Source organism: Glycine max, chromosome 10, assembly GCF_000004515.6.
Source record: "Glycine max cultivar Williams 82 chromosome 10, Glycine_max_v4.0, whole genome shotgun sequence".
In the NCBI taxonomy this organism is placed as follows: Eukaryota; Viridiplantae; Streptophyta; class Magnoliopsida; order Fabales; family Fabaceae; genus Glycine; species Glycine max.
Window position 1 is genome coordinate 15,038,949 of NC_038246.2, and position 14,254 is coordinate 15,053,202.

The following is a 14,254-nucleotide window of genomic DNA, read 5'->3' on the forward strand; positions in this document are numbered from 1 at the left end:
AAGCCTGGGAAAGTCCTTCTGATTTTGTTTATACATTTCTAACTTTAAGGCATGAGATGAAATTCAAAGATTATATCTCTTGTTAGTTGTTATTAATGAATAGTTTAAACACTTGTGCTTGAGTGAAACAGTAGCCATGAGACTGTGGTTTAAGCTACTTTCCTTAATATTTGTCTTATGATTAACTTCATCTAATGGTACAACTTACATTTTATTCTTCTCTTTGAATAGCTGCATATTTTGTGAAAGACAAGTGATGAGTACATAATGCTTCATTTTTCTTATCATGCAATCAGTAATTTTTGCTGCATACACCTTTGTACATGATCACTGCATGTTATTGTCACTTGAGTACAAGTGAGTTGTTCTCTTTTTGCTTGAGGAGAAGCAAAATTGTAAATTTGGGGGAGTTGTTAGTCGATGAATACGACTAACTTTTGTGTATAAAACCTATGTAAATTGTATCAAACTTCCCCAATTTATGGTTATTTTGTAGTGTTATAAGTACTTTTTGTTAAGTATAGGTAATAAATACTTAGTACTTCCATTTTGTGTGTTTAATAATCATTTTCTCTCAATTTAAGGTTAATTAGGTGACTCTAAAAAGTGTTGTTTTTCACCTTCTCGCTAAGCCAATTTGTTGGCTTAGCGAGCGTCAGCTAAACGCAACACTCATTGGCTAAGCGCGATGAAGAATCTGAAAGAAGATGAGTTATACAGGTTCGCTAAGCGCACCGCTTCAGTCCATTCGCTGAGCGAGAAAAGCACGCGCTGAGCCGAAATTCACTAATGTGCGCTAAGCGGTTTAGAATTGTGCTAAGCGCATGAGCACGAACAAGGCCACCTATTTAAGCCTGAAATCAGATTTTGTGAAGAGAGTTTGGGCTGAGAGCTGAAGCTTTGCATGTCTAGTGATTCTAGAGAGAGAAAGGTCCAAGTTCTAGAGAGTTTTGAGAGATTTTGCTGTGTGAAGATCTGCAGAGACCAGAGCTTGAAGCGGAAGCCGTTCTGAGAGCTTGAGATGAGTTAGTGAGTGGTTGTGAGATCCCAGAGGTGAAGGAGACATCCTCACCACTTGTAATTTTGCAATCTTTCATCTTGTTCTTCTCTTTGTTGTAAAGGAGGCTTCTTTGTTATGGAAAGCTAAAATCCTCTATTGGATCTTCTTTGTAGGTACTTGATGTAAATATCTTTCTATCTATTTAATGATGTTTTGTGTGTTCTCTGTGCTATCATCTTTTCATTCTAGTATGCCTTTACCTTGATCACGTAGATGCATGCTTTGTTAGGGTCATTCAACAGTGGAAACTGGTCTGATTTTGATGACCTTGATAGGACAAGGCTAAGTTGTCATACTATCACGAGGAATCGAGGTGCGATAATTTAGTTGTAGTATGTTTGTCTTAATGTGGTCCTGGTTGAGTTTAGTCCAACAAGAGGAATCTGAGGACGATGCTTGATCAGAATTAGGATAAACTCTCATGAGGAATCGAGGTTTAGCATCTCAGGAGACACCATAGGAACACATGAGCATTGTTAGATAGAAAATATCCTTTTAGCATCAGGCACCTATTAGGAAGACCAACGCGTTTTCTACTTGTTTTTACACATCATTTCTCTCACGTGATTTTCCTTTTTGCATAGATAGTTTACATACCTGTTCATATTCACACTTAGATTTTCACACCAGACACCTATTCACTAAAATAGCTTACCAAGTAATACAAGTTCCCCGAGAGTTCGATACTCGGTTCTTACCGTTTTATACTACTTGTGCGATCCGGTGCACTTGCCGGAAGCGAACAATTGGGTAGTGTTTTTAGACTGTTAAAATGATCAAAAAATGAGATGTTAGCATAGGATACCTAGGCATGTTTAAACTCTTAAGTTTTTAAGCTAAAGTCTAGAAAAAATAAGGATAATTCAGAGAAAATTCTCTGGTCAAATAATGATCAACTTATTAATGACCTAGATGTTAATAATTGAATTTTGGTCTAGAAATAGAAATTAGAAGATTGAAAGAAATTTAGTAATTAATGTAAGTAAAGTTAGAAATTAAGTGGGGATAATTAAGGTTGATTAATGGTGATTTAGGTTCCGTAGAATTAGAAAAGGCAAAATTTAGTTATAAGAGTTTAAAGTGGAGGGCATTTTTCGCAAATGACTATATAACTAGTTTAAAAATAGAATTTTAGTTTAATTAGTTGGTGACTGATTAAAGTGCCTAATTATAATAATGTAGAATAATTAAAATAAGTTAGAGTTGTAATACTCTGAAAAATTACAACTCAGACTGACAGAGGAAACTATGTATTGTATCATTTGTGCATGTATGAATTTAATTTTAGTAGTTATATTTTTTAATCATAGAATTTCGTGTTGTATGTGTGTGATTGCTTGATTTCCATTGTGTAAATCTTGACAGAGAAATAGAAATTGTTTGAGCTAGATTTCCATTTGTGTAACAATTGCACTGTGCATTGAATCGCAATGTAATTTGTCTCTATGCGAGTGGACTCTGTGCAAGGCTCACTCTGAGTACACATATCCCAAGGGAGGTTAGCACACTAATCTAGGAAGTTAGCACACCAATCTAGAAGATTAGGATAAGATTTACCAATTTTAACAAAAGTAGTTTTTACCATTTTTGGCAAAACTCCACTTTATCCTTTTATAGTTAGTTTTGGAAAAGTGCAAGCCATATAAGGCATAGCTGAGCTAGTGGAGAGCACCTCAAGGGCTGTCCAAGCTGCCAATTATTTATACTAATGGTCATTCAAAGTGCTTAAATAAAAAAGATAAGGCTTAGGCCTTGCAATCCCATTGGTCCAAGCATTTCGCCTACAATAAGTGTTGTTTTTACAAGGCTAGTTCTCCCACTTTGCCGAAGCTTTTAGAAAAAGAGGAGACCATATTTTTCTTCTTCTTCCAAGTTTTACCAAGTGTTCTTGAGCCCTTCTTCCATCAAGCTTAGGTAAGTGACCTTCATTTTCAACTCTAAGCTTGACTTATTTTGCTAGTTTGTTAAACTAGCTAACTTATTTTACTAGCTTGTAGCATATAAATATATAAAGCTCAATAGTTTTTTTATTGCTATTTCTGCCAAGCTCTTTCCCTTTTTTTGAGAAGAAGCTCTTTGCCTATGTTGTGGTTTTTCTAGATATAGGGTCAGGGAAAATCTCCTTAATCCATTTGTGTGTTGCCGATTAGATGATGTCACTTGCACTTCCCATAAGAACCAAACGTAGGTTATTATTTTTTTTTACCATTTTTAATTATATTTAATATTTTAATATAATTTCAATTTTATCATTTTTTTACATTAAGATAAAATCTTTTTTTCACCTCTCCACTCAAAATAATCTCTCCATGCTTGTTGTAATATTGCGGCAAGGTCCAAGAAATTAATGTTAGTAGGGTCCAAACAATCTCTCCATGCATAGTCTAGGGTGCAACCGCGAAAGGCCCATAATTAAAAGGTATCCAAAAAATAAAAAAATTATAATTATGTAGTAGTAATTTTTATATTCTTTTTTTATAAATAAGTCGAAATTAGTTTTTCATTTTATGTCTTTTATTTATTAAAATTAAAATATGATATGTAACTAGAAAATATAAAAATTTAGTTTTATTTGATATGTTATATTCATAAATTTATGTTAAATGAATTTTCAAATAAGTATAAGAGATTAACATGTAATGAATGTATTAAAATAATTTAAAATGTTTATTTTTTTAACAAGATAAGAAACACATACAATAACTTAAATTATATAAAAAAGTTACTATGTTAATAAAGAATAAAAATATATGACGTGAATAGAAAAGAGAAAAAGAAAATAAAGAGAATTTTTAAGAAATAAAATTGCATAGAAAAATTACATATAAATATATTGTGTATATCTTTTTTCTTTAAGACGTGACCTTATATATAAATATATGTGTGCATGTAATTTTTTAGATGACGTAAATTGAATAAAAATTATAATACATTTTAGTTGTTAAGAAAATCATATGGTCTGATAAATGTAATCAAATATATATTGTTTTTTTAATGAAATCACTTTTCTATTTTTTATGTTAGTGTTTCATATTAACATTATTTTATGGACATCCCTAAAATACTTATGAACACGTATTTTAACTATTACATTTTTATTTTTAATAAAATATTTTATCTTTAAAAAAATAAAGGAATTAAAAATTTTGGAAAAAAATAAAATTGTAGTTATCTTAAAAAAAACTATAAATATTACACAATCATTTATTACTATAAATTATTTTGTTTGATACTATCATTAAACTAGTAAAAAAAAACTATTATTATTTTATGGTTAAATATAAAAATTGTCAAATAATCATAACAAATATGGTAAAAATGTATAAAATATATAAATATTAAATCATATGAAGACGAAGATAAAAAAAATTAACTGTTATATATTAATATCAAGAATAATATTATTGAATCATATTATGTGTTATTTATCAATTAATTACCAACAATTTAACATATTTTAAGAGTTATAAAAAAAGTCCTCAATCGGATTAATCCAGGTTATTGGTTTTGAGTTTTGAGCTCTAGATACTAGAAACTAACATACACATGTTTCAGGGAGAGTTGATATCATATGAGTTGCATAACCGGTTTGATAGCCAAACTAGATCGATTTGCATACGGGCACACAATTCGATTTTTTCAACTTTGCGCTTTCTTTTTGTGTTATGTTCAACAAGTATTCTTGTTTTTTTTTTTTTTTTTTTTTTTTTTTTTTTTTTTTTTTACTTTTCAACAAGTATTCTTGTTTTTTTTATATACTTTTTCAACAAGTTTTTTTTTGTCTAACCTTCTAGTTTATTAGGAAAAAGAAGTTCTGAGTTGAGTTGGGGAATAAATAAAATATACTGAAGAATTGTTTCAACAAGTATTTTTGTTTGTGTAATTTACATTGTATATTAATATTTATAAATCTAATACTTTAACTAAAATATATTATATTTATTTATCTTTTAATTATATTCTATATATTGTGTAGTTTTTTCATTAAAGTTATCATATGAATTTTTAAATTATTTATTTTAAAATGATTTTAATATATTACTTTATTTTATTTTAAAAAAATATTTCTTTTTTCATTACCTTGAGAGTATCTAATTTAATTGTTTGAGTTGTTATAAATCTCATGATGCGTGTCTTCAATCTCTATGGATCAATTTTTTGTATTACATTTTCATTTATCATATGTTTCTTGACTTGTCTTACTTCAAATATTTCAAACTTATTTTTTATTAATATGTTAACTCAAAATGGAAAAAAATAAACAAGAGTTTGAATGTAATATGTGAAAAATCAAGGATAATAGAATTGATGAATAAATGAAAAATAATAACTAATAATTAGAAATATATTTTTATTTTCTATTTAACTTTAACATATATAATAAATAATATTTTTAATTTGTTAGAAAATGATCTTCTGTATTTTTATTTATTTAAATATTTAGAAAAAAAACTAAAGAAAATTTAAAGAATGAAATTTAAAAGGTTATAAGCATGGAAAGTTAAGAAACATAGACAAGAAATAATTTTAAAAAAAAATATAAAGATACCATGTGACTTGTTTAGTAGAATAATTTTAGATTAGCAAGGACCGAGTCTAGTAAAAGTGATTAATCCCTCACAACATAACCAATTAAGGTTTGAATTTATGTTAGAATAGGTGTTTTTATTTAGTATTTAATGTGAATGTATGAATACATGATTTTGATGATGTCAAAGAAGAATTAAACAAGATTGCTTCAACAAACAAAGCCTTGTTTTAAGATTAACTCAAGATCAAGTCTTGCCTTAAAACAAAGTGTTTCCAAGACATCCAAGGCTCTGGTAATCGATTACCAGGTAGTGTAATCAATTACCAGAAGACAATTTTGAAAAATAACTTTTAAAAAGGGTTATTGAATTTGAATTTTGAACCTGTAATCGATTACTAGATGTTTGCAATCGATTACCAGTAACGAAACTCTTGAATTTTAAATTCAAAAGTCATAACCCTTCAAAATACAACTGTGTAATCGATTACCAGTGAAAATAATTCAGAAAAAAGCTTTTTGAAAAGACATATCTCTTCAAACCATTTTGAAAAGGCATGAAGGGCCTATATATGTGTGTGTTTTTCAAAAAGCAAGAGAGAGATATTCCAAGAGAACTTCATTGTCAAATGCTCTCTCAACGACTCTTGGGCAAACATTTGCAAATCTATTGAGAATTCATCCAGGAACTTCAAATTGTATTATCTACTCTAAAGGAGAGAAATCTTTTTGTTCTTCTCAGAAAGTCAATTGTAATCAAGAGACTGGTTGTCTCTTGAATTGTGAGTTTCCTGAACATAAGGGAAATGGATTCCTTGGGTGTTCAGAAATTGTACAATGAAGTTTTACAAAGATAGTGAAAAATCTCAAGTGTGTTGCTTAAGGACTAGACATAGGCATGGGAAGTGGCCGAACTAGTATAAATTGAGTTTGCATTTCTCTCTTCCCTTATCTCATTTATGTTATTACAATCAATTTTGTCTTGCATGTTTTAAAGAACATTATTAAATTGATTGTTATTTCTTCTTCTACATTCTGAGGCTATCATTTACAAGGGGGTTAAAAGTTTATTAGTGAAAAATTTTGAAACTTAATTCACCCCCCTCTTAAGTTATTGAGACCACATGTCCAAACATCTAATCATTTTTTAACAACCAACATTAGTTGTTAAGTTTTTGTTAGAATACCAGTAGAGGATTCGAATCCACAACCTCTTGTCCTTTCAACGCTTAAAATCTTTCTCAACCATCAAACCAACCTTATAATTCAAATTTTAATGTCCAATCCTACTTCAAATAAGAGCATTCTCAAAAGAGGATACATGTAAAAAAAAGAATAACTATTAAATATAGTTAATAGTGTTAGAATATTCAAATACGTTAAATTCAAACCTTAAATAAGTCGTTGGTTCATGCGGTATCGGACTCAATCCTCTTAACAAAGGTCTCGAGTTTGAGTTGTGTGGACGAGAAAAACGTGGTTAGGAGAAGAGAACCCTACTAAAAGTAGTCAACCAAATTCTTAGATGCAAATTAATCATTGACAAAAATGATGAATATTTCGTACCAATAACATGATTACCATAAAATTAAAAATCCATTGCACTTATGGGTATTGTTTCTTTCCAATCAATGGTTATATTTGATTTAGTACAACAATAAGATGTCTATATATGAGGGACGAATCCAAGAATTTAGTGTTTTATTTTTTTGCACTCCCATTACACAACGGAAATATAATTTCATTGTGTATTTTGTCAATGAAATCATGATTTCACAAAAAGGACATTTTAGGAAAAATAAAATTTAAAGCACATGTGGGGGTGTAATAGAAAATTTGGGGGTGTGAATAGCTGCTCCCATTATGCAAATCTTTAACGGGCTTTATCTGAGATTAATTAGCCATGTCATAAACAAAATTCAATTGGTCTCTTGCCACATTTCATTTTCAAATTTTTTTCAAGAAATGTTATTACTACTTTTTAAATATCTTTATCACCTTTCTATCATTAAATCATGCCTCACACTTATAAAAATGTTATCCAATAATATATATTTTTTTAAAATGAATGTTTAATGGAATAATTTGATAACTTTTCTCTCAAACAAACAAAAGCTTAGAGATTACATATTTTCAAGTAAAGCTTTAATGGAATAATTTGATAACTTTTCTCTCAAACAAACAAAAGCATAGAGATTACATCTTTTCAAATGAAGCGAATTAAGTCCAACTCCTTAATGGGCTTTATTCCAGCTAACCCCGTTTGTAAAAGAATCCATTTTCATATTCTTTTCTAAAAGGAATGTTATTAATAAACATTTTTAAATATCTTTATCAGTTTTTTAACGGAATGTTTTGATAGCATTTCAATCCCCTCCTCATTGAATAATCATGTGATTAATCAAATAATTAACTTGCTGAAATTAAAATTGAATCGTTTCAGATATTATTAGAGTTTGAATTTATGTAGAAATAATTTTTTTCTTAGACTTTATTAATATTTCAATCGAATTTCAAATTAATTAAGATATTTTCCACAGAAAAAAAAAAACTAAACACCGCAGATCTAGGGTTTTCCTTTTTGTCACGAGCCATACCCACTTCTAGAGAAATTTTACCGAAGATGGCAAGGCATTGATTGAATAGAAATAGACTTGTTAACTACGCTGGCCTCACTTACAAAGAAACCCATCAAACATCAAAAGAGTGGTCACCATATCGAGTTTAACTGCCTTCTCAAGTCATCTCTACTTCGGAAATAAATTAATTAATAACACAAGTAAAGGAGAGCCAAAGCAAGAAAACAAAACCCCCAAAGTTCCATCTGTCCCTAATAAATCAATATATGTGGTAACAAGACATTAGTATTTTTTTTGGGGGGGGAGGCGAAACCCATATCTAGAAACTAATTTTTCAAGCTAATGAAATCTATTAAACAACTAATTTCTTCTAATAAATATAGATATTGTTCTATATAAACAGGAGTAAGGGTTGAATTTTTTTATAACACGCTCAAAGAACATAGTTGTCTAATAATCATATCATGTTAGTGTGTGTAACAACATATTACACATATTTTGTTAACATATTTTTATTTTTAACTAAAATAATTAAAAAATACTATTTATATATTTCACTACTTATTTAACCATTTCTACTCACATACAAACAGTATATGATAAATTTTAAGAGTAAGCGTTCATATACAAACAATATACTAATATTTTAAATAAATTTTAAGAGTAAATAATTAATATACAAAGAGTATAATAATATTTTGAACTATCGTACAATTATAAATTATTATATATAATAAATCTATAGACTTTTATAATAATATTTTAAAAATTATATTTATTATAATTTCTGATAATATAATTTTTCTCACATTAATAATTGATAATACATTAAAATTAAAATCAAAATTTTAAATAATTACAAAGAATATGCCACGAAATTATTGATATCCTCTAGAAAAATGTATTGACATCGCAATTCATAATAAAATCAACAACAACATTATAATAAAACTTCCAATTAATACCCGAACGTGAAGCATTACCTAATAAATCCATATCCCAACACCAAACCACTCATTACACACCATAAAAAAATAAATAATAAAACGAAATAAAATATAAAAAAAAAGAAAGCAGATGTTACTACTGAACCAGAAGAAGATTCCACTCCACCAAACTACTTGCAGTTGCATTCAAGCTTAAGGAACCGACACACCTGTCGGCAACCCCAACACTAAACAAGAGAGAGAAAAAAAAAGACACTTCACTCCAATTCCAAACCTGTTGCTGAAACCCCAAAAAACTTACAACATTCTATGTTTCTGTTCAGAGGAAGAAGGAAAAAAAAAAAGTTAGCGTGGTTTTGTTGAGTTGAAACCGATTCAGCTCAAGTCAATCCAAACACACATTTGGAGAAGAAACAATAAGTTTCATTTCGATTTTCAATTATTCAATGATGGTCCAAGAGCGTTCACTTCCCAAATCAGTGAACTCGAAGCCCCACGCGCGCACGGCGGCACTGGCCTCCACGAAGAGCCTCGATTTCTCCGCGTGGGTCTCCGACAACCTCGTCAGGATCGTGGCAGTGGTGCTCCTTGTCGCCACCGTCGCCGCCGTGTTCTTCCTCCGCAACGCCGGCGACACCGCCGCGCTGCTCTGCTTCGAGAACCAGGCGCGGGAGCTCGAGAGGATCGCGTACCCGCGCGTGGACTGGTCCGCGATTGCGCCGATCGCGGACCGGACCTCGAAGTTCTCGAGCTTTCGATCGGAGAAATGGATCGTGGTGTCGGTGTCGGGTTACCCGAGTGACGCGCTCCGGCGCCTCGTGAAGATGAAGGGGTGGCAGGTGGTGGCGGTCGGAGGGTCTAATACGCCGTCGGATTGGACCCTCAAAGGTGCGATCTTTTTGTCTTTGGAGGAACAGGTCAATTTAGGGTTTAGGGTTGTAGATTACCTTCCATATGATTCGTTTGTTAGGAAGAGTGTGGGGTATTTGTTCGCGATTCAGCACGGTGCTAAGAAGATTTTTGATGCTGATGATAGAGGGGAGGTGATAGATGGTGATTTGGGGAAGCATTTTGATGTGGAGTTGGTAGGGGAAGCTGCTAGGCAAGAGGTTTTGTTGCAGTATAGTCATGATAACCCTAATCGAACAGTTGTGAACCCTTATGTGCATTTTGGGCAGCGTTCGGTTTGGCCCAGAGGGTTGCCCTTGGAGAATGTGGGGGAGATTGGGCATGAGGAGTTTTACACTCAGGTTTTTGGAGGGAAGCAGTTCATTCAGCAGGGGATTTCGAACGGCCTGCCGGATGTCGATTCGGTGTTTTATTTCACTAGGAAGTCGGGGTTGGAGGCGTTTGATATCCAGTTCGATGAGCACGCGCCGAAGGTGGCGTTGCCGCAGGGCATGATGGTGCCAGTGAATTCCTTTAACACGATGTACCATTCGCCCGCGTTTTGGGCCTTGATGCTCCCGGTGTCGGTCAGCACGATGGCCTCCGATGTGTTGAGAGGTTACTGGGGGCAGAGACTGCTTTGGGAGGTTGGTGGGTATGTTGTGGTTTACCCCCCAACTGTGCATAGGTATGATAGGATTGAGGCATATCCGTTTTCGGAGGAGAAGGATCTTCATGTGAATGTAGGAAGGTTGATTAATTATTTGATTTCGTGGCGATCGGATAAGCATAGGTTGTTTGAGAAGATATTGGATTTGAGCTTTGCGATGGCGGAGGAGGGGTTTTGGACTGAGAAGGATGTGAAGCTTACAGCTGCTTGGCTGCAGGATTTGTTGGCTGTTGGCTATCAGCAGCCGAGGTTGATGTCATTGGAGTTGGGACGTCCGAGGGCAAATATTGGTCATGGGGATCAGAAAGAGTTTGTGCCACAAAAGTTGCCATCAGTGCATCTTGGTGTTGAAGAAACGGGAACGGTGAATTATGAGATTGCTAATTTAATCTGGTGGAGGAAAACTTTTGGAAATGTAGTGCTTATCATGTATTGCAATGGGCCGGTGGAACGAACTGCCCTTGAATGGAGGTTGCTCTATGGGAGGATATTCAGATCTGTTGTTATTTTGTCAGAAAAGAAGGATGTAGATCTTGTTGTAGAGGAGGGTCATTTGGACTACGCATACAGGCAAGTCTGGTTATATTTTACATTTCCCTCTATCATTAAGTCATATATGATTGTTACTTTATTACTATGCTACTTATTAATGGTATCTTGTAATTTCATCCAAATAAACTCTGAAACTGAATGCTGGCCTTTCATGATTACCTGAGATGGTTCTCTTTTATCAGTAAGAGTATGGATATTGAGAAGCATTAGAAGACTGAAGTTTGTTAAAAAATAAAATAAAACGAAACCATCTCAAGTAATTGCTTTAGATCATTGGCTGTTTGGTGAAGTAACATACGGATAACTGTGTTCAGTTGTTGTGAAATGTGAATCATAGTTAGACAGCAGATAAAATGAAACTTCCCTTCACTTTACGTAATAGAGATCAAGGAGTGAACAATGAAGAAATACTGTATTAGAATTTAGAAGTCAGGGAAAAAACCAGAACCTAAGCTCCTTACACGAGTCCAGAGCATAAGCTCCTAAGAGAAAGAGTATTTTCTCTCTCTAACAACAATCCCAAATGCCCAGATCCTGATCCTGGCCCTCATTCTGTTCCAAACTCTATCATTAGGCAGGTTAGTATTATTGTATGAGATGTTATGTAGCTTAAGTCACTAGCAATGGAAATTTTAGGAGAGGAAAGTTAGAAATATTACTTGTTTTTTTACTGTGAAACATTTATTTCTATCTCTTTAAACTTTTTTGGTTAATCATATATGAGGCTTTGGAAAAAAGTTTGATTGTTAAATATTGAACTGTTTCGTTCAAAGGGAGGAGAGGGGAGGGAAAATAAAATCTGCCCAATATTGGATAGAGGAATAAGTCGGAAGGGAGGGATTTCAGCCCCCTAATTTCCTTTCTCCCCTCTAAACTTCTGAACCAAAGATTTTTTTTTTAATCTAAATCCCTTTGTTCCTCTCTCCTCCAACCAAACAGTATGTATATGTTAAATATGATGGTAGATTCTAGGTGGAGAAGGAATGAAGAATAATTTATTGAATTACTGTGTGATCCTCATCTTTAATACTACTAACGTAAAACAAGTGCACTGACCTGACAAATAGTCTCATAAGTCATAACCAGAGCTGTAGTTGTGAAGTTCTGATTGCTTATCATTTTCCCTCTTGATATAATTTTAATTTTATCCATCTCTTGATTTCAGGTACTTGCCCAAAATTTTTGATCAATTTAGCAGTGCAGAAGGATTTTTGTTCGTACAGGATAATACCATTCTTAATTACTGGAACTTACTACAAGCAGATAAAACTAAACTGTGGATCACTAACAAGGTATTGTTGTTATGTTTTCTCTCGCCCAAAGTATGGACTCTTATTTTTGCATGATAGATACTCTCCCCCCATACAAAATCCTCCCAAAATTGATAATATAAGGCTTATTATCCTATTAGGAGTGCATGTACAATTATCGTAAGGGAGTAATTTTAATCTAGAGTTTCTTTCTTCGTATCCCATTGCCCAGAGGCTCTTCGCTATGCGAAGGTATGGGGGAGGGATATTGTACGCAGCCTTACCCTTGTATATGCAAAGAGACTGTTTCCGGATTCGAACCCATGACCAACAAGTCACCAAGGCACAACTTTACCGCTGCACCAGGGCTCGCCCTCTAATTTTAATCTAGAGTGCTTCTAGAAAAAAGTAGTTATAATCTAGAGTTGTTTTAATGTCTAAAATTGTTAGCATTGGCCAATTTAGTCCTTGACTTTGCCAAGCATCATTTAATTGTCACTTTTAGTTATATAGTCAAAAAGAACTAAATGAATGCTTTTATAAAGTCAAGCCCTAAAAGTGAGGATTTTGTATAGTCAATTGACTAACGCATACAATTTAAGGACTAAAATGGTGATTTACTCTTTAATTTATTGTTAGTGTGAAGTTGGTCACTTGTTTACACTAGTGAGATCATATTCAAATTCATTCAGGACAATGTCACTGAAAATATTTTACAGCATAGCTTTAACTCTTAAAAGGTCATATAGCTCTTAAAAGGTCGTATAGCTCTTTTCTCTGACAATTTACACATTTACTGGGATTCAGGTATCCGAGTCTTGGTCTTCTATATTAACAAATGGTGAGGACTCAGATTGGTTATCACAACAAGCAAGAATGGTACAGAAGGTTGTTAGCACGATGCCAGCGCACTTTCAAGTCAGTTACAAAGAAACAAGCGACAACGATAAAAACCTCCTAATATGCAGTTCTGAGGTGTTCTATGTTCCTCAGCGCCTTATCAGTGATTTTGTTGAGCTTGTTAACCTTGTGGGCGACCTAGAAATCCATCAGAAGGTTGCAATTCCTATGTTCTTTGTCTCCCTAGATTCTCCTCAGAATTTTGACCCCGTTCTTGATACAATGATCTACAAGCAAAATCCTCCTGCAAATTCCACCACTCTTTATTCGGCAAAAGTCCCTGCTGTTCATCCATGGAGTGTATCAAGTGAGCAAGAATTTATAAAGCTTATCAGAATAATGGCAGAAGGGGATCCACTCCTTATGGAGTTAGTTTGAAAGTAGAACCCTTTCTTCTTGATAATACTACATGGCGAGAGAGGATGCAAGAAACATGTAACACTCAGATAGCGCTCCTACACGGTCTCTTCTTAATCTTAAACAGTGTTACACAGTCTTTTTGTTTCTTGGGTGGTTTTTTAACCCTTCTCTTTTCACCTTCCTTTTATTGTGTAGAGATTTGTTCCACAGAAAATGTATCATTCCTAATTTTTTGCCCCTTTTTTTTGTGAAAAATGAAATGAAAATGTATTTGTATTCAATATTGCAATTCAAGCTCTCCATTAAGAGATTCTTTTTTTGTTATCAACTTGATGCGTGTCTGATATACAGTGCTTCCTGGGAATTTGCATGTCGATGCAATTATTGACATTCAAGGATTGTTCTAAAATCCTACATCTAGATAATAATTCTGCAGAAAGGCTTAATAGCATACATATTCATCCCAGAAACTTTACAAAATAATGTCTGAAGAAACAGAAAGGTGTGTATTGTATTTTCA

General features: G+C 32.9%; 1 protein-coding gene across 1 annotated transcript; it reads left to right on the plus strand.

Annotated features, from left to right (window-relative positions):
* Positions 1-9,242: 9,242 nt before the first annotated feature.
* Positions 9,243-14,047, plus strand: LOC100805551 (probable glycosyltransferase STELLO2). Its single transcript, XM_003535873.5, has 3 exons — positions 9,243-11,242; positions 12,390-12,516; positions 13,282-14,047. Exons 1-3 carry the CDS (start codon positions 9,561-9,563, stop codon positions 13,750-13,752), a joined length of 2,280 nt encoding a protein of 759 aa, XP_003535921.1. The 5' UTR covers positions 9,243-9,560; the 3' UTR covers positions 13,753-14,047.
* Positions 14,048-14,254: the final 207 nt, after the last annotated feature.